Raw genomic sequence first — 25,887 nt, forward strand, 5'->3', positions numbered from 1 at the left:
CACACATCATACACACACACAGTGACACACACACACACACACACACAAATACACACACACCACACACATATACGAGTACAGACTCATGCACGCGTGCGCACACACACACACACACAAATACACACACACACACACACACACACACACACACAGTAACACTAACACATGTGCACAAAATGAACACAAACACACACACTGCGCGAGAGAGAAAGACTACAGGGAGGCATGACGTCATGATGCATCAATTGACGTCAAAGACTTTCGACCGTGACGTATTCTTCTTACGCGAGCTTTATCCATAGACTTGGAAACTACGGAATTTCTAACCGTCCAAAGCGGCCTGGGGTGGCGTTTGCTGAAAAAATGGGGGCGCCTATTTTACCCACCGTATTTTTGTTAGTATGGTCCCCATTTTTTGTGAACTTCCATCTCCAACTGTAGCACGTAGCCGGGCACAACGAATCCTTCTTTATCATGTATTATTCGGTGTGCACATTTCTCAAATCGATTACAGTATAGCGTTCACGGGATACCTCCAGCTTCGCTGGGATTAAGTAGATGTGCAACGCCAAGGCACTGCATACCCCAGCGAAAGACAAACCTCTCTCTTTCTCTATCTCTAACACACACACACACGAACACACACACACGCACACGTACACACACACACACACACACCCAAGTTACACACGTACACACATACACACTCGCTCACACGCACTTACTCACTCTCTCACACACACTTCATACACACAAAACACACCCCCATACGCACATATATACAGACGGACATAAACACCTTTACAAACACACATACACTTACGCACACACACACACCCACCCACTCTCTCTTTCTCTCTTATACAGACACACACCCACACACACACACACACACACACACACTGTACATACGCACAAACAAATACGCACATAGACAGTCGGACACACACACCTTTACAAACAAACATAATACACACTCATACACACACAAACATACACACAAACTCATGCACACACACACACACACACACACTCTCTCTCAAACACACACACACGCACACACACACACACACACACCCACGCACACACACACACACACACCCCAAGTCACACACATACACACACTCACTAACACGCACTCACTCACTCTCACAAAAAACTTCATACACACAAAACACACACCCATACGCACATATGGACAGACGGACATACACACCTTTACAAACAAACACACATACACGCACACACACATACACGCACACCCACACACACATTTACACACACACGAGTACAGACTCATGCACGCGTGCGCGCACACACACACACACACACACACACAAATACACACTCACACACCACACACATACGAGTACAGACTCATGCACGCGTGCACACACACACACACACACACACACACACACACACACACACACACACACACGTACACACACAAACAGTAACACTAATACATGTGCACAAAATGAACACAAACACACACACTGCGCGAGAGAGAAAGACTTCAGGGAGGCATGACGTCATGATGCATTAATTGACGTCAAAGATTTTCGACCGTGACGTATTCTTCTTACGCGAGCTTTATCCATAGACTTGGAAACTACGGAATTTCCGTCCAAAACGGCCTTGGGTGGCGTTTGCTGAAAAAATGGGGGCGACTATTGCACCCACCGTATTTTTGTTAGTATGGTCCCAATTTTTGGTGAACTTCCATCTCCACCTGTAGCACGTAGCCGGGCACAAAGAATCCTTCTTTATCATGTATTATTCGGTATGCACATTTCTCAAGTCGATTACAGTATAGCGTTCACGGGATACCTCCAGCTTCGCTGGGATAATTGAAAAAGACAATAAAATAAAATAACAGGTGTGGAAGTTATGTGCATAATATTGCCCAAACTACTATTGGTTTAATAGGAAAGCAAACAACAAGGCAAGCTGTCACGACTTCTTCTTCTTCTTCAGCGTTCCAGAATTGTCTGGTTACGTGTGAGGTCGTTTGCCCATTTGGGTTCCCCACACTATACTCAAAGAGCATAATCAGCTTCACTCCGCTTTCGTTGAGTAGGCATGCTGGGTATTTTCGTGTTTCCATAACCCACCGAACTCTGACATGGATTACAGGATCTTTTCCGTGCGCACTTGGTCTTGTGCTTGCGTGTACACACGGAGGGGGTTAATTCACTAGCAGGTCTGCACATAAGTTGACCTGGGAGATCGGAAAAATCTCCACTCTTAACCCATCAGGCGGCAGCGACAGGGATTCGAACTCACAACCTCCCGATTAGGAGGCCGACGTCTTACCACCCCGCCACAGCGCCCGTCCGCTGTCACCATTAAATTCCTATTCAATGTTGTTTGGTTTGTCCCAGTCTACTTTTGATAATGCACAGCAGGCATGCATGTGTCTCATAAAACATGAAAATGCCATCTTCTTTTGCACTTTTGATTAAAGATTTGTGTCAGACCGTTTCAACAAACTTTTTGGTGAAAATGTTATTCTTGAGGCTGTAGCAAAGATCACGAGACTAATTTCCAACAAGATCTGAGAAAACTAGAAAGTGCACCTGGGAGCAATAATCAGTTTAAAACAGAATATTATTTGCAGTGCTTGGTGAGTGCATGTTGCTTTTGTCTCATTTAATGTTGCAACACTGCAGTTGGATTTTGTAACAATATAGAGTGCAAAATTGGATATTGCTTCAAAGTCCTTTACACCCTTATTCCACTTGCTTACGCAGAGTGACAATGTTATTGTGATAACTGCAAACTGTCAAGTGGAATCAGAACCAGCACAACTAACAAGTTAATGATTTCTCTTCATATAGTTTTAATTAAAAACCAGTTAATCATACTAAAAATCGTAGAAAATCAAGCAAAGGATAGCGTATTAAAATGGGGGAAAATTTAAAGATGTCATGAACAGAAAGTCTGAGGAAACAGGGTCTTTAAAAGGAGGGAGCCTTAACACTATTGTGACTAGCACTGCCACGGCGTTTACGTCCTGCCTGCCCAAGCTTGCCACCAAGAAACTTCCCAAAAATCAGTAACTGTAAAGAAATCTGTCTAGCAAGCTTGAATTAAGTCCAATCACCACCACATTTTGTGTACTAATTCAAAAATGGATGCCCAGTTCAGTCGTGATATTTATAAGTTTGTCACGCGATTTGTTTTAGCAAAGGGGGATGAAAGGGGGATGAAAGGGGGATAATTTGTGTTTTTTAACGTTTTTTTGTGTGTGTTTTATTTTCTACTGCTTTTTTTAAAAGTTATTTTTTAACAGAAAGTATCATAAATAATGTTATAACCAAACAAGGTGTAAAACCTATGAATTAGCTGAAATATTGTTAACATTGTACACAGAAATAAGGAGACAGTACAAAGAAAAAAACAAGCAAATCACGCATTCACTCACAGCATCCTGACTCAAATGAAACAAAACTGTAGATCTAACACTCACCAAATGATGTCTAGGTAATCCATATTGAATATAAGTCACATTTTCACAACAAAGTACCAACTGTACACCTATGAACAATTCCAAAAGGATTTGAAGGCTCCAGCCATCCATTGTTATCAGTGCTGCCACGCCCCCATAGCTCCTGCACGATTCCGAGATACATGTTCGTCTAGCAGTATCACCGCCAACCACGTGTAGTTTGCCGACTCGTACTAGCAACAACGGGACTGTTTCTTCCTCACTTTCACTGCTTGTATCGCTTTCGTGAGGCGAAAACGATACGTCCGAATCATGCTCTACGGGATCCTCTAGGTCCAACATCCGGAGAATCTCCTCCCGAGACAAGGCTCGCCTTTGATTCATTTTTTTCCCTCAAAAACGCACACAAATCAGGCGGATTTGCAAATGGCAGAAGGGGACGCCAAGTGTATCAAGGGAAACAACTCAATTTATTTGCAAGCTTCAAAAACCGGGAAGCAATCACGAGTCGTGTACCCTCTATGGCTGGTACTGAAAAATGCGCGTCCCGTCCATGGGCGTGTCAGCGCTGGTACTGATTTATCAGTGTCCCGTCGCGAAAGTGTTAAACTGGAAAATGGGGGAGGGGTGGGTGGTCCTAAAAGGGGGTTCCACTGCATACCTTCTGGTTTGCCCATTCGCATGAGTGGCGTCAGCATAACAACCACACCCATCACCTTCTCCGGTACCGTCTCTGTCATGGGGGTTTGGATGAATCCCGGTAGGACGCAGTTCACTCGAATGTTGAACCTGTGCACATGCAATAACTTCATAAAACCAATCTCTTTCGTTTGGAGATACAGTCCAACCTGTCTCTAACCACCACCCAAGGGCTAGCTGACCAAACAAGATATTTATTCACCAATTTTGCAAAAGGATTTCATCTTGGCACGGCACGGTAAAAATAAAATAAAAACCAACCAGACACATATGCAGACACACATCACCATGCATGCATACATACGTACATTACACTGTCATGCACACACAGACACAACTCACACACACACACACACACACACACACACACACACACACAATTATTTACATTCTCACACATAACCAGCCACATATCTACATCACAAATTCACATCGTCGCCTTGTAAAGGTAAAAACCATATCAGTTTAAAAGGGGTGCCAGTAATATCAATACAACATTAGTGAATACTAGAACAATACCTAAAATTTATAATCCATTTAAAAGTAAGTAGTACACGTAATTATTATCATTTAGTCAGATCATCACATAAAATTATATAATCATGATCTAGCCAGTTAGACACAACAACAGTATTAACAGACTATCACAGATCTACTCAAGCACCTGAACCTAGAGTCGCATTGCACAAAACTACTACCATCACAGAACTACTCCAGCACCTAAAAAATAAGGACCATTCCACATTGCACATATTTCCACTATCACAAGTTATGAGAACAGTAATGGAATGCAGTGAAAGGACTAAGTAACAAAAGAACCCCCCCCCCCAATCCTATAACTACAGTATATTACGTCTTCACTACAGGAATTGTCAGTACAGCATGGGGGATGAAGCTAGAGCGAAAGCGACTAGTTCTGGCTTTCAAAGCTCTGTAGCGCCTACCAGATGGAAGAGGCTCGAAGAAGTGGTTTGCCGGGTGGGAGGGGTCGCGAACAATCTTTCCTGCTTTTCGACCTGAGCGCAACTCAAAGATAGAGGCAACGGAGGGGAAGTCACAGCCCGCGATTTTGGAGGCTGTCCGCACAATGCTCTCCAGTAGCTGTTTCTCTTTCTCAGTGGTGCTGCCATACCAGACCGTGATAGAAAAACACAGGGTGCTCTCAACGACTGCATGATAGAACTGCGCCATGATTTGCTGTGACATACGGAACTTGCGCAACTGTCTCAGGAAGTGCAGCCGCTGCTGGCACTTCTTAATGATGGACGTGGTGTTCCCGTCCCATTTCAGGTCTTCAGAGATCAGTGTGCCGAGAAATTTGAATGACGGCCTTTATAGACAGGTGGTTGCTGCAGAAAGGTGAATTATTAATTTTGAAAAAAAAACCTTGTCAGGAATCCTTTGGGGTGGTCGCCAGGTCAGGTTCGACTGTTTGTTTGTTTGTTTATTTGTTGCTTAACGTCCAGCCGACTACGCAGAGCCATATCAGGACGAGGAAGGGGGGGATGAAGGGGGCCACTTGTCAAGCGATTCCTGTTTACAAATGCACTAACCCATTACTTGTGTCCCAGCAGGCTTTAGTAAAACTAAATTAATACCTACTGGAAGATTACCAGTTTCCAGTATGTTAAAATAGGCTTAACCTATCTACTGCTGGACTTACATCAGAACACTAACAGATTAAACTATACATGAATCGCGAGACAATTTTTAGCGGCAAGAGAAGAGATTTTTGGAAAAAATACAGGTGAATGAGCAAGAAGGCAGAAAAAAGAAAAGAATTCATGAAGAAAAAGAGAGCATGACAGGAAAGAGGAACCAAAAATCTACCTAACAGCAAACTAGAAAGCTCCTGCGGTTCCAAAAACAGGAGGGGCCTTTAATTTCATAACCGCAGTGCCCCACTGCGGGAAGGTTCGACTGTATCTATGTTGCTTTGTATTCATAAATAACATTTCATGCCATGGACATATATGATCATCTCAAAGAAAAAGTTAAACTTAGCTGAGACTGTAAATGAAAAAAGAGAGACTCTAGCTAATGACAAGCAGAACTCTAATTACTGCTTATCCTCTGCACACAACAAGAAGAGCAAACGCTCGATCGAGTCACTTTCGCAGTTCTGAATATTATATGAGGCATCAGATGGACAGGAAGAAATTGCTATTCACAACACAATGAGTCACGTTCACATAAAATTTGAGCCCGGTCACTTTTATAGTTTCCGAAAAAAGCCCAACGTTAAGTTGTGTGTTGCCGAACAGAAAAGGCTAGTTATCTCCCTTGTTTTTCTGATAACGTTCGTAAAAGGCTACAGATGTAAATACTTTGATGTAAAGAATAATCCTACAAAGTTTCAATCACATCCGATGAACTTTGTCAAAGATATAAAATGTCTAATTTTTCCTTTGACGCTGACCTGTGACCTTGAAAAAGGTCAAAGGTCAACGAAACCATCGTTAAAGTGTAGAGGTCATTGGAGGTCACGACTAAACAAAATATGAGCCCGATCGCTTTGATAGTTTCCGAGAAAAGTCCAACGTTAAGGTGGTGTCTACGGACGGCCGGCCGGACGGCCGGCCGGCCGGACAGACTAACACTGACCGATTACATAGAGTCACTTTTTCTCAAGTGACTCAAAAAGTGTGTGGTGCATAATCTTGTGAAGAATTTTTCTCATGTCATATATGGCAAGTTCTGGCATTTCATAATATACTCTCAAACATGAAGCAAGCTTCTGCGATTAATATGAATCAAGACAGTTTTTAAATTACCATGACAATTTAATTTCATAAATAGCGTGCATCCGAAGAACGTGGCTTGAGGTTGTTAGAATAATTCCTACACAAACTGTTTGATTTCTTAGCTCAACATAAACTTCAAGACAGTTTCTGTTGAAAAAATCTTTATACAGTGGTAGACCTGCACTAAAACACCCTTGGGACCAGCCAAAAGTGTCCCTACTTTGCAGGTGGCCTTTCATGGCAGGTATTTTGGTCAAAATAATTCATTAAAAAGGTATCCTTTATATTAACTCATTGTCTCCCAGGTACGGATATATCCGTACCCACTCATATATGGCTCTATCTGACCAGGTACGGATATATCCGCTCAGACTGTTAGCTTCAGTCGCTTCCTGTAACATTTATCTAACGCCTGCATTCCAGCGTGTTGATACACAGTTTCTACACAGTTACTACAATTCTGAGTGACCTGCTGCAGGACAGCTGGTCTCGGCTAAAAAAAACTTGCTCAACATAGGTGGGGTCTAGAAAGTGTTAAGGTGTCCACTTATGAAAGGGTTCTCATGTCGCTGCTAGGAATCCCGGCCCTTACTTGGCAAGTTCCATGGCTGCCGTCTTGGTCAGCCCTATAACACCTGATTTGGATGCTGCATAGTTGGCTTGGCCTATGTTGCCTGTCTGCACAAAGAAAAGAAAACACTTAATGATATATGATACTGTTACATGCACAGTCTGGCGATGACCGTATGATTATTTTTCCAATGCATATGTTAAAGTCAGTGAGACGAACTTTGTTTTTGAACATTTGTTTGTTTATTTGGTGTTTAACGTCGTTTTCAACCACGAAGGTTATATCGCGACGGAGGAAGGGGGAAGATGGGATAGAGCCACTTGTCAATTGTTTCTTGTTCACAAAAGCACTAATCAAAAATGTGCTCCAGGGGCTTGCAACGTAGTACAATATATATTACCTTACTGGGAGAATGCAAGTTTCCAGTACAAAGGACTTAACATTTCTTACATACTGCTTGACTAAATTTTTGAACATTTTTTGTCAGTTCCTTGGGAGACATGCAGTAGAAGAGACAGAATTTGTTACGTGACGCGCTGTTATTCACGTTATGACGTCTTTTCAAACTTTGTTTGGCTCACCATGTCAGGTATTTACTTTGAAAGAAAATAGCATTTTTTCTGCCCAGTTTTCTCTATCCCAGACTCGGTATCCTAACATTTTCATTTTTACTGAAAGGAAACTCAGAGGTTCAGTGGGCCGCAGAGGGTATGCAATGCCCTGGTGTGTGGTAGCTGAAGCTGAAGCTTTTTCTTTTTTCTTTGTCAAAATCAGAACTAAAAGGTAGGTATAAACCACAGCTGGTGGACATTGCACACATACCAATATAATTATTTCCCAACATCTTTTGAACAGATCTGCACGATCGAATCTCAAGAATAATTAAGCTCTGAGGCTTTGAAATCAAAAAAGAAAATCAAAAGTTTATTTACAAAAATCTGAAGTTTGTCTCTGTTATACAGATTTATAGATGGTTGGACAGAAGCTAGATGCACACACACAATCACACACGCACCCACACACACTGATAAAATGATGTACCTTCCCAACAATACTGGAAATATTTACAATGGACGCTAACTCCAGCTTAGCTTCTGCTACAGCTCTGCCAAAGGCCTGGTTCACTAGGTAGGTACCCTGGTTGGAAAACACAAATATTTCAGCTGCATTAACACTTCCCTGGTTCACTCACAGAGACACACCTAAAGGCACCCGTCCACGTAAGTCAAAAACAGATTACATCTTCATGCAATAGCCTGTTGCCCTTAACTGTACACACAGCAGAATCGCACAGCAGTGTCATCACTAGACCTGCATATTGCAGTACACAGCAGTGTCATCACTAGACCTGCATATTGCAGTACACAGCAGTGTCATCACTAGACCTGCATATTGCAGTACACAGCAGTGTCATCACTAGACCTGCATATTGCAGTACACAGCAGTGTCATCACTAGACCTGCATATTGCAGTACACAGCATTGGCAGACGCTAGCACTGTTATTGGCTGGATGGCTGTGCATTGAAAGATATAGACAGAAAAATAGAAGCGCTGCCTATTTCTTTCAATGTTCTTCAACACGCAGTGTGTCGTTGTAATGAAGGTTTTGATGGAGATATGTCATTGCTGTTTGGTTATTCTGACTACTGCACCCATATATTGAATCATGGCCACAACCCTAGCTCATGCTCCCACAGTTGTTCCACTCACTGGTTCCAGGGATGTTGTTTGGCACTAGCAGTTGAGGAAACACCAATACTTGTTTCAAATCGCCACTTTTTTACATTCAGTGAAAGACGATGCCAAGGACTGCCTAAAATGTCCTAAACTTTCATGGTCTTTGTGGCAAATTAACTGCAAAGAATATAATATACATGTACTGTCAACATCTCCATGATTTGTTTGTTTTATTAGAAATAAAATAGAATATTTTTTTCGGCTGAATTTAAGATTGTTTCATTACAATTACCGCAGGATCAATAAGAAATATATTTCTTTTATGCTTTTTTTTGCTACAGTGGAACCCCCCTTTTACGACCTTCAAAAATCTGAGAAAATCAGGTCTTAAAATGGAGGGAGTCTTAAAATGGAGGGAGTCTTAAAATGGAGGGAGTCTTAAAATGGAAGTAGATTTACAGAGGTTATGAACAGAAAGTCTGAGAAAGGAGGGTCTTAAAAAGGAGGAAGTCTTAAATTGTGGGGTCTTCTTCTTCTTCTTCTTCTGCGTTCGTGGGCTGAAACTCCCATGTACACTCGTGTTTTTTGCACGAGTGGAATTTTACGTGTATGACCGTTTTTTACCCCGCCATTTAGGCAGCCATACGCCGTTTTCGGAGGAAGCATGCTGGGTATTTTTGTGTTTCTATAACCCACCGAACTCTGACATGGATTACAGGATCTTTTTCGTGCGCACTTGGTCTTGTGCGTGCGTGTACACACGGGGGTGTTCGGACACCGAGGAGAGTCTGCACACAAAGTTGACTCTGAGAAATAAATCTCTCGCCGAACGTGGGGACGAACTCACGCTGACAGCGGCCAACTGGATACAAATCCAGCGCGCTACCGACTGAGCTACATCCCCGCCCTAATGGGAGGTCTTAGAAGGGGGTTCCACTGTAGTAGAATTTCATCTCAACACAATTCACTTGAAGTAAAAGCTACTGTCATCGTATTGTCATCATATTGTTCAACATATTATATATTAGTAAAAAAAATTGAGCAAGCACAACCTTAGTGAGCCCCATCAGCAACCTTACAACTTGATCACAATTTTATTTAATTTAATACATGTATTTCACATTTGGTCGACTCTCTCTTGTCACACAACTCACTTTAAGATTGACATTGATGACATCGTCAAAGCTTTTTTCATCCATCTTTAGCAGGAACTTGTCTCTTGTGATGCCTGCTGCGTTGACAGCGATACATGGCGCTACTGAGAAATCTTGCTTGACGTTGCCTAGCAACGTGTTTACACTGGCACTGGAGGACACATCCACCTCATACGCTTTGGTTTGCACATCTGAAAAATATTGACATTTCAGTTGGACCACCCTGAAACAACCAGTGAATAAATCAGCCAGAAAAATTAAGGCCTTAACTGAGAAGTAAGCATAAATGCATAGCTCCAAAATGAGCAAATTGGTGGTTTTAATGATACAGCAGAACCCCCCTTTTAACATCTCCCCCCCCCCCCCTCATTTAAGACTTCCTCCTTTCTAAGACCTTTTTTTTCTCCAGATGTTCTAACCTTGTAGATTTACCTCCATGTTAGTTAGGACTCCTTCTTTTTCAAAATCTGATTTTTTCAGACTTTTGTAGGGCTTAAAAGGAAGGGGGCCACTGTAAAACCTGCTTCTGTTCATAAGAACTAATTCTACCTTTGTTAAGAAGCTGAATGGTCTCTTCCGCCTGTTGTCGGTTGATATCGGCGGCGGCTACAGCTGCTCCTTCTTTGGCTAGCGCCTGACACACGGCTCTGCCAATGCCACTACCTCCTCCTGCATGAAGCAAATTAGGACATGAATTATAGTTACATTTCATTTCATTCTTTACTATCCCACTGCTGGGCAATTCAGGCCGCTTAGAGAAAGGGGGAATGTACGTTCTGGCTCACCGATTCCGACAGACCCTAAATATTAACGCAAAATAGGCTTCTGGACTAAACTTTTACTAAAATGAAACATGCGACAAAATCAGAAAAATACTGCATAAATCCATACAAAAAAAAATACAGTAAAGTAAGGTTGTTTTGAACCAATTCCGGGTCTGTCGGAATCAGTAACCCAGAACGTACATTCTCCCTTTCTCTGATACAACATTCTTAAGCTCAATACGCTCTCTCATTTACAAACTTTACTTCATATGTTCTTTCACTGTTAGAATTATATCTGATACATGCAATGTGACTGTCTAAACGAATAGTTAACTCTTTACAAGTGATTCTATTTTTACTTTTTCTTCCCGTCCTATTTGAATCCCCTTTTTTAAAAACTGCTTTTTCAGATCTTCTATATCGATTGGCTTGTTATATTCAGCTCGTGTTTTTGTTTGAATACTTGCTTTCTTACTTTTGTAGTCATCAAAGTCTGTTTGTATCTGTTTGAATTCTTCGTCAGAAACTTTTGAATCTTCAAGTGCTTTACTGATAGACAGTTTTAGGCTAGACAATTTTGATGATGCAAGAGTGGAAATGGATTCGTGTTTTTCAAGCTTTTTCACAATTTTTTTCATTATAGCTGATGCTATAAATGATAAACCACCAACTGCTGCTGCGACACCACCTAGGATTAGAGAAACTGGAGTCCCTACTCCGGTAGCTAACAGAATTGTTCCCGTTACACCTGCAGCTGATGCAAGGATAGTAGAACCAGTGCTGGCATTAGAAAGGCTGTTGTAAGTTGTTGAGTACTTACGTCTAGCGCGAGAATATTTTTCTAATTCATCTTCTAGTTGTTTTTGTATATTACTAATGTGTGCCAGTCTGAATTGTTGACTTTCTGCTGCACTTTCATCAATATTAGGATAAAGCTTCACACTGCTAGTCATCTTTTAATGCAAAATATAAAATATTTATCTTAATTCTCACTGGCCAGTGTTTCTGCTAAGCTTTGAAGCTGTTCATTGCTTAACACCTTATCTGTATAGTAGAAAGCAATCAAATCAAGATAAGTAAGATTAATACTTCTTATTTCTGTTAAATTATTTATATCTGCGTTAACAACAACATTTTGGTTTGACGTCTGTTTTTTTATTGTGTTAGAATCCTTTTGAACAGCAATAAATACTCTGACTTCTTCAACATTTAATGGTCTCCAGTTGAGATTTATTCCTCTCATTAGAACAGTGTTTGTGGTTTCTTCCCTTTTCCTGACAACTATATCAAATATCATAGTTGCATTCTGCCCTATTGGAAGCTTGGGTATAAAATCGACAATGGTGTCAGCGTCCTTTTCAACACTTTGTTTTCTGTGAATGAGATAGTTGTTCTTATGGAAAGGTTTAACTGCAACTTCTCCCCTGCTGTTAATCGCAGGAACAAGGCTAACAATTAGTGGTTTAGCATTGATTGACTTACGGAATGTGTCGTCTTTTCCAACAAGAGTGTATGGACTCACAAATTCAAACTTCATTTCCCAGTCAATCTTTTTCATAACAGGACTAAGTACCCATTTTTTATTCTGATGTTTCCACATGTAGTATATGTCATCGACAATTGGATCAGGTACATTAACATCACGGATTTGACCTAGTTTGAGGAATCTTGGTTTCTTTTCATCGTCGATTTCCTTTCTCTTGTAATGACCAGTGTCTGTAAACTCGAATGCATACACTGCACCAACTTCAGCATTGCTCTCAAAGTCGATAGCGTCTGCTAAATCTTTCAACTCTATAGTTGAACATGCAACAGGATAAGCTATTGTAGGTCCACTCGACATTTTAATACTCAATATTTTATGGAACTATTTCCAATGTAATGTTAAACAAACAATCAACTGGTTGTCCACTTTGATTTTTCAGATCAATGTGTAGGAATTCATGACACCCTTCCTCCAAGTCCTTGAACTGAAGTGTCTTAAATGTTGGCACGTGCATTTTACAAAAAGAGGCATCACTCGGTGGAAGAATCCTAAGCAGATCAGAACGCTGATCATTAAACAGATTATAGGATGTGTTAAGCTCTCTCATGTGAACAAACAGTACACTGTTAACATCCATGTCAATGGGACGTGTTCCCTTGTATATTTTTGTAATTCCAAGCATATCAAGGAGTTTGGTTGGAAACTCAACGTTTACTTCTCTAGTTTTGGGCATAGTAAGAGTAGCAATGAGACTTGCATGATTTAAACTCGCTGTAATACCTACTGGAGCAAACAATTCTTTCTCTAAAGTGCAGAAGTCATAGTAACCATCTTCTACAGAATGTTTTTTACCATTAATTCTAACCCAGTTGTTAGCCTTTTTTTTACTGATATTATACCAAGTAACCTTGTACATAATTTCATGCAGTGCAACTTTCATTCCTCCATTTTGATTGTTGATAGGGTTTGCAAGTTTAACTGGCACACCAGTCTTCACATTTGTTAGTGTGATAAACATTTTTTATTCAACAACAAAAATGATTCAGTATAAATTCAACAAAGACGTTAAATACAAAACTGGACCATATTACAATCCAAAGACTATTTCTTTCCATGAGTTGGACTTTGCTGTAACAGAAACAGAATCCATTCGCGTTAAAGTGCCTGACCCATTCCATTCTTACCTAAATCCCCCAATCAAAAATGATAGTGTTCCAAAGATGTGGAACTCTCACCCAATTCAGTTCTATCAGAATCAGTTAAACTTTGCAATATTCTGTGCAACCACAGGATGTGGAGTGTCCTATGCAGACCACATGAATAATTCAAACTTACTGACAAAGTGTGTGTACACATTTCACGTTTACTATCAGTGCAGGAGAATCTTGTCTGAACTTCAGGCACCAATGCCGCATGAAAAGAGCTGGAACCCATTCAACAATAGGATAAACATGAAAGTGTATGAGCGTCTCTGCAATGAATTCAATATAGATTTTAAGACCGACTTTAGGCAAAAGCAAGACAAAAACCATGGCATGGGAACACTATATTTATGGGGTGTCCACAGGAGGTATAATTTTGATTACTGGCCAGGTCATACATCTTTTTCTTCAAATGTGCAGGTACAGTTAGGATCAATAGAACAACAGCACCACAATGCATGGACTACTTTTATATTAGACACCGGCAAAGGTTTCACTGGATCAGGTGTTGAAAGGATCAATGAATCTATCCGAACATATGCGTGGTGCTTGCTAGGCTCGCAGGCACAGACACGATCAAACATAATGAGAACAAGCACAGGGTTTGGTGCACAGAAACAGTTGTTATCAAATTTAGAAGATGTCATAAACTCTGCAGTTGATCTGCCTTCCAGCATCAAAAGGTATCAAGACTCTCTCCGTTATGCAAGATCAAAAGTTGACTTTGCTGTTGGTAACGGCCTTTACATGTTACCTTCTGATCTCCAGCTGCAGATTGGAACAATAACAAATTATAACAATGAAATCATTATTGCTAGTGACACCCAGCCGCTTGGAAAGGGTGAAGAACTGAATTCAGAAATCAGAACGATGTTACAGCCATATCACAATGAACAGAAACAAAGCGTGACAAGTGAAGATCACGCTGCAGGTGAAGATCATTCTGTCACTAGTGATGATCAAGCTGTTAGTATTAGTGATGATCATGAATCGCAGAAGACTGCTCTAGTAATTGGTGGAGTGGGTGTAGGCTTACTTTTGCTTTATTCTCGTTAGCAGAACACCTGCAATTAAAACTATTAGAGTCCAGAGATGTTCAGCCATGAAACCAACAACTTTACCTGCAAAAGATAACAGCCAGCTAACAATTGAACCAATGATTCCTGGAAGTGCACCCAAAGCTTTTGCTGCTAGTTTCTTTAATAGTTCTGCAATGTGTTTGAGTTGTTTCTTTACCCATCCCGGATCAGATGGAGATGAAGGTGAAGGTGGAGGTGGAGGTGTGACAGTGCCACCTGTGAGTGTTAACACTAATGTGCTTATTGCAAATCCTAACGCAGTTAGTATACTAGCTATTGTGATTCCCTGCTCTCTGAAAAGCGTTCTAATTCTTTCAGCAAGAGTTGTGTCTTCGTAAAGGATTCTTTGAATTGTATTTTTTATTCTGCTGACCTGTGTTCTCAGTTGTTCTCTATTGTTACTTAGAACTTCTAACCTTATGGCTTTCTCCTCCTGCAAATCTTTTAAACGCTTAGAAATTCTGTTTTTTACTTCTTGTTCTAGGTTCAAATCATCAGCATCAGCAAGTTTTTGTTTCTCTTTGTTTATATCTTCATCCAGCTGACCTAGTTTTGACAGATTATTTGCTATTTCACCTCTGATGGTTTGTAGTGATTGATTAAGGGCTTCTATTTCTCTCATAGGTAATAGTTCATGTGGAGTCTTCAGTGAAGTTTCCTCAGAAAAAGAAGTCTCTATCTCTTGTATAAGTTGATCAGCCTCATCTGCAAGTTTATTAAGATCTTGCAATGGAACAGATTCTATTTGAGTAGCAGTTGGTAGTCCTAGTTCTGCTTGTTGAAGTAAGGAAACAACATGGGAAGGTGATGACCGTGTGCTAGGCACAATATCTAATTGCCTAAGTCGATTAGCAGTAAGTTTTTGTTTTAGTGAAACTTTTGATAGAAACTTAGCAGGATTAGATTTATATGTAAGTTGGACTTTTTCTCCTTTATCGCTAGTTGTATATAAATGATTTGCTTCCATTTTGAACTGGTTTGGATCTAAAACATCAGGTTCTTCTCCTAAACTTTTGTAGAAATCTCTAACTTTACCTTCCAGAAGTTCATGTCGTGCCACCTCATAATGCAGTGAATGATGGTAGGGAACCAAAGGGATTGCTTCGCTCATGTCGTCCGCTGGCTCAAATAAATCTTCAAATCCACCTTCTGCCATTTGTAACTTATTTTTTATTTTGAAAATAAAAAAAGATGGCACAATCGTTCGGTTCTGTTCTTGATCCTTACAGAAGGCTGAAAGAACCTCTCGGGGTAAAAGGAATAAGGCAAACAGTTATAGTTACAAATAATCCTTCTACTATTGATCAGAATGAAATACTTACTGTTAGGTTTCCTAATCTAGGTAAGAACGATGTTATTGTACCAGGCACTGTAAGACTATCATTCAAATTAGAATTAGAATCTGGCTCAGATGAAAATAGGACTTTGGCTTATAATGTAGGAAGAGCAATTGTGAGGAAGATTACTGTCAAACTGGAAGGGCGGGAAGTGATGTCATTGAATAATGCAGATGTATTTTTAGTTTATGCAGATCATTGGTTGACTGACAATGAAAAGAAAAACAGAGTGTTTCAAGGGATTCAGTCAGACAATGGGATAAAAGTTAGAATAGGAGCCGGAGATAAAGCTGACAACAAAAAAGATAACGCTGTCAATGTTGCTTTTGGAAACAAATTTTGTATTCCACTTGACTTTGAACTCATAAATTCACATCCTCCCTTCTATCAAGGAGCATTGCGTGACAGGCTGTCATACGACCTGACTTTCAATAGTTATGATCGTGTTATGCTTTCACAAGACCCGGAAGCAAAGTATAAGGTGTCTGGAATTTCTTTAGAGTTTGATGTTGTAAACCATCCCGAACTGGCTAGACTTATAGAAAATCAGTACAGTTCTAAGCTGCCTATCTATTATGAAAGAGTGTTGAATCACAGTACACTTTCAAAAAGCCAGGCTGATCCAATCTGGAACATTAACTTGAATACACCAGCTAGGTCAATGAAGGGAATACTTATGTTGTTTGAGGAACCAAAAGATTCATATGAAAGGCAAATAGAAAAGTTTTACAATCCACTAATCAATAGAGTATATTGCACAATTGAAGGGCAGCCAAACCAAATATTTGCATCTGGCATGCTGCCATACCAACACTATGATGAAGCAAGAAAGTACTTTACTGGAGGAAGATTGAAAGACCCAACATCTGATCTTGTGGCTAAAGATCTACATTTACACGGTGTTGGCGTAGAAGATTTCTTGACAAATAAATATGCGTTATGGCTGGATCTCAGAACAACTGACGACAACAAACTGCATGGAAGTGGAAGGCGAATTGAAAACGGATCAGAAGGAATCACAATACAAATTGAAAAGGAAGTAGGGAGTAGTAGTAAATCAGTTAAGATCTACGTGTTTGTTGTGTCAGATGCGCAGTTAAACATCTCTGAAAGCAGATTACAGGATATTGTTTATTGAACGTGTTAAAATGAAGTATCTAGATTTTCTTCCAAAAGATCCACACTGTTCTTTGATTTGTGGGGCAACAGGTTGCGGCAAAACAAGATATGTTTTGGATTTATTACAGACTGTTTACATAAATCACTTTGAACACATAGTCATATTCTGTCCAACCATAAAGCATAACAGAACATACAAGGAGAGAAAATTCATATGGTCTGATCAAAATATATTTATTGTAAATCCTTCTGATCGTCTAAATGTTTGCTTGGAGCATTATTTCGATCTTTTTCAGAACACGCCAACACTGTTTATTATTGATGACTGTGCAGCAGAACGTGACATTGTTAGAAAGAAAAGTGCACTAGCAAAGCTTGCATTCAGTGGACGACATGCATTAATATCAGTTTGGATATTAACACAAAAATACAATGCAGTTCTGAAAGACTTTAGAGAGCAACTCAAAACAATAACATTGTTCTATTCAAAGGACCGTGACAGTTTTGAAGAGTGCCTTCGAGAAAATGATGTCATTGAAAACAAACAGGAGAGAGAAAGAATAAAGAATAATCTGAAATCTTCTAAGCACTCGAAACTGGTTTTAAAAACTGATCAACCAGTTCAGTATGTATGTTTGTAGAAATCCTTGCTAAGTTCTTGTCAAGTTCTTACTCAAGTTCTTGTCAAGTTCTTACTCAAGTTCTTACTTAAGTTCTTACTAAGTTCTTACACAAGTTCTTACTCAAGTTCTTGTTAAGTTCCTACCTAAGTTCTTGTTAAGTTCCTACCTAAGTTCTTGTTAAGTTCCTACCTAAGTTCTTACTCAAGTTTAATTACTAGATTTTAATTTTATTCTGCATCAAAATAAAATGAACTGTGATGAATTGCTGATGCAGACTGCTACAGATATTGAAATCTGTGACAGTAGGACTATACCTGATAAAAAAGAAAGATTGTATTCACTTGCTGTTTGTGGAAAAACAAAACACTACCTTGGGCAGCAGTTAACTGTGGAAGAAGTACAACATCTTTCCTCAGAAGATATAGAAAAGTATCATGGACGGTATGAATCAGTGCTTGGTTCTAAGATGGTTAGAAGTATTGGACAGACTGTTATAGGTTTGTACACAAAGATTTTTGGACATTTTACACCTCTCGACTCGGAGGAAGACTTAACACATGATCTAACTCATGACCCTGTTGTTTCCAAGTCCCTCGAATCTCTTGCCTGTGGCCTGTATTATCGATTTGGTGCTTTATTAGTACCATTTGTTGCTGGATTAATTACTTTCAAACACATTAATTTTCAGAATAAAAAAGATGACGGATCAGTTGAAGCAGACAGTGGAGCAGACGAAAATACCAGAAGTGAACACAGTGACAAAGAAACCTGGTAGAGTAGAAGCAGGAAAAAAACTAGCCGAATGGAACAGACAAAAAAAGTTAAATCAAAAGGCAAAGCAGAACATTATGTCTGAAGTTGAGCAGACACCAAACATTCCTGAAGTGACTAAGGTCACACAAACTGATCAAGAATTAAAATCTTCATTTCTATCATACAGAAAAGTAGCTGTAGCAGCTGTTGTTGGAGGAGGTGGATACTTGCTTTACAAACTTTGGCAAGGCAAATATAAAGTGTCAGAAAAACCAAAATCAGAAACACCAAAACCAACAAACAAAGCAGTACAAACAATAAAAAAGCCCACAGTAGTACCTGCAGTGGATTCATTTCATATGGAATAATTTTAATATTTTAATTTTGATAACATAAAAATGAGTTCTGAAAAGACAATAGTTAATCTAGTTTATCACGCTGCAGTGATTGGAGGCTTGAGTGTAGGTTACACAATGCTGGGTAAAAGTCTCCTCAGAATGAAACCAGCCGACTTGGGAAAGTTAGACTTCGAAGACGGTGCTAAACTAATTGGTGTTGTGACAGCTTCCTTTGCAACAAAAGACTTCCTGGTGAAGCAAGGAATTATTCCAGAAAATATAAACATGTAAGACAATAAAATGGCTAGCTTGGTTATGATGGTGGGAGGTGCGATTGTAAATGCGCTTGCATTTTCTGGCAGCAACTATTTGTTTTCTAAACTGCAAAATGGTGAAGAGAGGGAAAGGCACAACAAAGCCATGGAACAACTGGCGAAAGCACAGGATGAATACGAGAAGAAACGAATTGCGCAGTTAGACTTTATGAATGATAAACTCAGGCAGCAAGGACATGCAAACAAAACCTTTGCCAATGTTGATGCAGCCATTCAAGAATACTATCTTGTAACTGGAAAGAAAATGAAGACAAGTGCTCCTCCAAAACTGGGTGACTTTTATCAGCCTTCAGAAGAGCAGAAGGTGGGCGAGATTGTTTTCATTGTTATTGGTATGGCTGTTGTTTACTTTATTGCGCGTGCTGTCAAATCTTAATATTCTGTCATTTAAAAAACCATGAGTGATGCTTTGTTATCTAAAATATATTATTCCCCAAAAGGTTACTGGAAAGGAAGAACTGCTATTGACAAGCTCAGTGACGCAGCAGGTGTTTCTCAAGATATAGCAAAGAAATGGTTGTCAAAGCAGGCAGTTTGGCAGATCTATTTACCTGCACCAAGAAAAATTACACGACCACACTTTGTTAACATTAAACCGAATGACACTCATCAAATAGACCTGCTGTATTTACCGCATGACACAGTCAGAAGGAAGAAATATAAGTATGCACTGACTGTAGTTGATGTTGCAACAAGATACAAAGATGCTGAACCGTTGACAGAGAAAAGTGCTATAGCTACAGCTGTTGCCCTGCAAGAAATTTACAGACGTGGACCACTAAAGTATCCCAGAATGATTCAGTGTGATGATGGTAAGGAGTTTAAAGGAGCTGTCAACCAGCTTCTGTTAAAACATCATGTTACAGTGAAGAGAGGTATTCCAGGAAACCACAGGTCACAGGCTATTGTTGAGAGCTTTAACAAACAGTTGGCAGAAAAACTGTTTTCATATCAGTACCATCAGGAATTTTTGGACACAGAAAGTAAATTGCGTAACACTGAATGGGTCAAAAGATTACCATCAGTACTTAGAGCAATGAATCTGGAGGTATTTAAAGCTACAGGGTTAAGACCAGTTGATGCAATCAAACAGAAAACAATACCTGTTGCTCCAAAGTCAACAACACCAGTGGCATTACTACCTTTCAATCAGAAAGTCAGATATTTATATGCACCCGGTGAAGCTGAGGGTGACAGCAGGAAGCGTGCAACGGATCCAATCTGGAGTATTGACATTCATGAAATCAAGAGAGTAGTAGAGACAAATCCACCTATATATTACTTGAGAGAACCAGCACCGCAAAGAGCCTTTGTAAAAGAGGAATTACAATTAGTTCCACGTGGTACAAATGTTAAATGATTTTTTATTTCAGATTTTATAGTGTTAACAAAAATGGAAGCTCTGAGAAAGAATTCTAAGCAACTTCATTTTTTTTAATTTATATTTTTATTTTGAGTTATAAAATCAAACTCACAGCGATGGAAGACTCTGTATTAGAATCTTTATCGACAGTATTTGACACCGTTGAATTACAAGTAACGGATCCTCAAAATGTGCAGTCCAGTGTGCAAGACGCCATTGAACAAATTCCAAACAATTTGTTGATTGAACCTCCAGTAAAAGTGCAGATAGTCAGTTTAATAAAATACAAAACAGTCAGTGATGAGGTGCTAGAAGTTCATGTTTCAACCAGACAACTAGCACTTAATTCTATGGCAGAATTGAATGGAAACTGGGCAGATGAAATGATGAAACGGTTTGAGCAAGCTGCAGAGGATGCAAAGATGAAAGGATCCGGATGGTCAGAAGGTGAAATTCTAAAAATAGAATTGAAGCTAAGTAAATTTGCCCCCATCAGAGGTAGAAGTTACATACCTTTACCTCCTGCTCTTGTCAAAAAACGTGCTGTGCTGAACATAAAGAATGATGATGACAAATGTTTTATGTGGTGTGTTCTGGCAAGACTGTACAGTGTAAAGAAAAATGCAGAAAGAGTGTCTAACTATCATGCATACAGAAATAAACTAAACTTTACTGGTATTGAATTTCCTGTCAGCATTACAAGCATTGACAAATTTGAACAGCAAAACAAACCCATCACCGTAAATGTTTACACGTGGGATGAGGAAGATGAACTGAAACCAGTCAGAATATCAAAGAACTCACCAACGATTGGTGATTGTGATACTAACCATGTTGACATGTTACTAATGACTGATGGTGTAAAATATCATTACACTTTGATTCGTACAATGAGTAGACTGATGGCGAGCACAAGCAATCACAATAGTAAACAAGACTTTTGTAGGCGATGTCTCTTGCGTATTCCATCAATTCATGCAGCACTTATACACAAGCAACATTGTAAGAGCGTTGATGATGCGGTTGTGAAGTTAACAACACCACCGCCAGACAGCAAAGTGTATTTTAAGAATGTATGCAAACTACAGAAAAGTCCTTATGTTGTTTATGCTGACTTTGAATCTATCATTGTGCCATATGAAGGACCTTTACCAAAAGACCTACCTAAAACAGTAACTCTAAGTAATCATCAAGTCTGTTCATATGCATTTATTGTTGTTAGTTCAGATGGTAAACATTCTAAACCGCAATTGTACAGAGGACCTAATGCAGCAAAGAACTTCTTACAGCAAATGAACCAAGTGCGAAATGACTGCTCCAAACAACTGAATCTTTCAGACATTGTTATGAAACCTGAAGACCAAGAACAGTTTAACTCTACCACACAGTGTTGGATATGCGAACAAAGTCTAACACCAAACACAGACAATCCAATAGTAAGAGATCATGATCATGTAAGTGGGCAGTTCCGAGGAGCAGCACACAGCAAATGTAATCTACAATTAAAGTTTGATCCTAAGACTTGGAAGCTTCCAATCTTCTTCCATAACTTGCGCGGTTATGATTCACATCTGATCATGCAGGCAGTAACTGATGAATACAAAGCAAGATGCATTGCGCAGTCTTCAGAAAAGTACATGGCCTTTACTCTGAATAGTTTATACTTCTACGATTCTGCTCAACATCTGATGGGAACACTTGAGTCTTTATCTTCATCACTAACTGCTTTCCCAATCACATGTAAGTACTTTGACAGTGACTTAGTTAGAAAGGGAGTCTATCCATATGAATACATGGATTCGTGGGAGAGGTTTGATGAAGATGAGTTACCACCAAAGGATGCTTACTTCTCACGGCTGAAGGGTAAAGGTATAAGTGACGAAGACTATGAACACGCTAAGACTGCATGGAATAAATTAGGATGTAATACAATGGGTGATTATCATGATCAATATTTGTTGGCTGATGTTTGTTTACTTGCAGATATATTTGAGAATTACAGAAGAACATGTATGAAGCACTACAATCTAGATCCTTCACATTACATATCTGCACCAGGCATGAGCTGGGATGCATTTCTTAGATTTACAGGAGTAAAGATTGACTTGCTATCAGATCTACCTACACTTCAGATGATTGAAAATGGACTACGTGGAGGAATCAGTATGGCTTCACACAATTACTGCAAAGCCAACAACAAATACTTGGACGACTTTGATCCTATGAAACCTTCTAATTACATCATGTATCTAGATGCAAACAATTTGTATGGTTGGGCAATGTGTCAGACGCTTCCACTTCGGAACTTTAAGATCTATTCAGGACCATTTTCACAATGTGTTGTGCTGACAATATTAAAAGCAGGCCCAGACAGTCGAAAGGGATGGATACTAGAAGTTGACTTAGACTATCCACTATCACTTCATGATCTACATAATGATTATCCTTTAGCGGCTGAGAGGTTAAAAGTAAACCCAAGAGAACCTCCAAAGCTGGTGCCCAATCTGTTTCACAAAAAGAAGTATGTGTGTCACTACAGACTGTTACAGTTTTACATTAGACATGGATTAATTTTGAAGGCTGTTCATCGTATAATTTTATTTGATCAAGAACAGTTTATGAAACCTTACATCATGAAAAACACAGAACTGAGAACCAAAGCCGCTGATGCATCAGAGAAAGACTTTTTTAAACTGATGAACAACAGTTGCTTTGGTAAGACAATGGAAAACCCACACAAGAGAAAGGATGTTAGACTTGTTACAAGAGAAAATGAGGCCATCAAGCTGACATCCAAACCACAGTATCAAGACTTTAAATACTTTCATGAACAGCTGTATGGTATCTTAATGAAAAAACTTGTAGTCAAGCTTGACAAACCAGTATTCATAGGCTTTACTGTGCTAGAGTTGTCAAAACTGTTGATGCTTGAGTTTTTGTATGATTATTTGAAACCAAGATATCCCAAATCGAGAGTACTTTACACAGACACAGATTCATTCTTACTTGACATTCCAGCGGATGACATTTACAAAGATCTAGAAGCTGAAAGTCCTGCAGTAAAAGGAAAAGATTCTTTTTATGACACTTGCGACTACCCTAAAGAATCACCATTGCACTCAAATGTTAACAAGAAGGTTATTGGAAAGATGAAAGATGAAATGAATGGGAAGATAATTAAGGAGTATGTTGGATTGCGTGCAAAGATGTACAGTGTTGCAAGTGAGAAAGGGGTGGTTAAAAAAGCAAAGGGTGTAAGCAAACAGGTTGTAAAGTCGAGCATATCGCATGATAACTACAAGGAAGCACTGTTTCAGAAGCGAGTGTTTCACCATGACAACCCTAAGATCAGTTCCGCGCTTCATCAGATCAACACAACTATTGTAAACAAGAAATCTTTAGATGCTAATGACACAAAGCGCGTTTATTCATCACCAGAATATTCTTATGCAATTGGGCACTGGAGAACAAACGCGGCTTCAAATAGTCTGAGTGTGTAATAAGAATTTTTGTCAATCGGGAAAACCCGCTATGACAGCTTTGTTTTGACTGCAGCGGGGGAGAGGACGTTGCTTGCGTTTGGGAAGTGTTTGTGAAAGGGGAGTTAGTAGGCTTTGTTGAGTTTCAAAGCAGCCACCAAGTACACTTATCAAAAGCTTGAATAAAATAAACAAGTCAATTGAATAAGTTAACACTCGGCGGCCGCCCGAAGGCAGCCTTTGAAGCGAAGTAGAGCAGTGAAGCACGGCGGCACGTTTTCCCAGCCGGATCCACCGGTTATTCTGAAAACATACACAAAAAGAATGAAAACTTGTAGCTAAGGAGGGGAAATGCAGTTCCTCTACTTAGTTACGGGTAAACAAATGTATGCTATAGAGAGAAATAACACTGACCAATCCAGCTCATCGTTGCTAAGGAGGGGAAATGCAGTTCCTCTACTTAGTTACAGGTAAACAAATGTATGATATAGAGAGAAATAACACTTACCAATCCAGCTCATCGTTGCTAAGGAGGGGAAATGCAGTTCCTCTACTTAGTTACGGGTAAACAAATGTATGCTATAGAGAGAAATAACACTGACCAATCCAGCTCATCGTTGCTAAGGAGGGGAAATGCAGTTCCTCTACTTAGTTACAGGTAAACAAATGTATGCTATAGAGAGAAATAACACTGACCAATCCAGCTCATCGTTGCTAAGGAGGGGAAATGCAGTTCCTCTACTTAGTTACAGGTAAACAAATACATATTTAATAGAGCTATACTAAAAATAAACCATTATGCTCATCGTTACTAAGGAGGGGAACTGCAGATCCCCTCGTTGGTTACCAGTAAACAAATGTATGCAATAGAGAGAAATAACACTTACCAATCCAAAAAGCTGCTTCCTCTTCATTGTTTTCCAAGGCTTGATGGATGTGCTTGCGAAGAGACAACATTGTTTTTATTGGAAGATTTAGTTGTTGGAATTTGGGATATGTCTTGAGAAGAATGCTTATGTTAATGAGATCTCTCGCCCATCTAGGTGTTATACGTAACACTTCTAAACAAACACCCTTGAATCTTCCAAAATGTCTATTCCTCAGCACTTCTAAATATTGTCCATAAACAACCACAATTTTTAGGGTATCTGTTGCTTTACTTTTGTATTGTTTTTCACAAACAAGAAGCTTTTGTTTGAGTTCCTCAATATCTGTTGTTCGGCTTGTACTAAACAACAAAGATTCGCTTGTTGAACCATCATAGTACAGATGATTTTTTAGACCCTCTAGGAGCTCCGACCCTCTAAGTGAAGTCAAGACTTTTGATTTCTTTTCCCGTTTGTTTTGGAAGGTAACAGGTATTGGCTTTTTGGGGAGATTTGCTTTCAATTCAAACTCTTCTGCAGCCTTATGTCCTCTCTCTTGGAAAATTGAATCAAGTTGTTTGTAAAATTCAAGAAGTTTTGTATGGTACTCAATGTGTTTTTTTAAACTCTCTAGTTTTTCAGAGTCAACTTCTGTTTTAACTTGCTCACTTTCAAGTTAATGAATTGATCACATTCGGTACTTTCTAAATCAATCACCTCAAAGTCTTGACTGAGCCCAGTATGAAGTCCATTATCATCCTGCTCCATACTAGAAGAAGTGTCTGACTGTGATAAATTCCTAACTTCTTGTTCTGTTTGCTGATTCATATTTTCAGGAAGAAT

At 39.5% G+C, this 25,887-nt stretch overlaps 1 protein-coding gene across 1 annotated transcript in view; it reads right to left on the reverse strand.

The window, feature by feature from the left end:
* The window catches only part of LOC138948939 ((3R)-3-hydroxyacyl-CoA dehydrogenase-like), a 32,074-nt gene that overhangs the window by 3,736 nt on the left and 2,451 nt on the right, over window positions 1-25,887 (reverse strand). Inside the window, exons 2-6 of the mRNA XM_070320605.1 lie at window positions 10,850-10,969; window positions 10,301-10,491; window positions 8,510-8,605; window positions 7,490-7,575; window positions 4,116-4,243 (exon numbers count right to left, since the gene is read on the reverse strand). Of these exons, the coding sequence (XP_070176706.1) occupies window positions 4,116-4,243; window positions 7,490-7,575; window positions 8,510-8,605; window positions 10,301-10,491; window positions 10,850-10,969 (621 nt within the window). The remainder of the gene's footprint in view (window positions 1-4,115; window positions 4,244-7,489; window positions 7,576-8,509; window positions 8,606-10,300; window positions 10,492-10,849; window positions 10,970-25,887) is intronic.

The sequence above is a fragment of the Littorina saxatilis genome, linkage group LG15 (genome assembly GCF_037325665.1).
Source record: "Littorina saxatilis isolate snail1 linkage group LG15, US_GU_Lsax_2.0, whole genome shotgun sequence".
NCBI lineage: Eukaryota > Metazoa > Mollusca > Gastropoda > Littorinimorpha > Littorinidae > Littorina > Littorina saxatilis.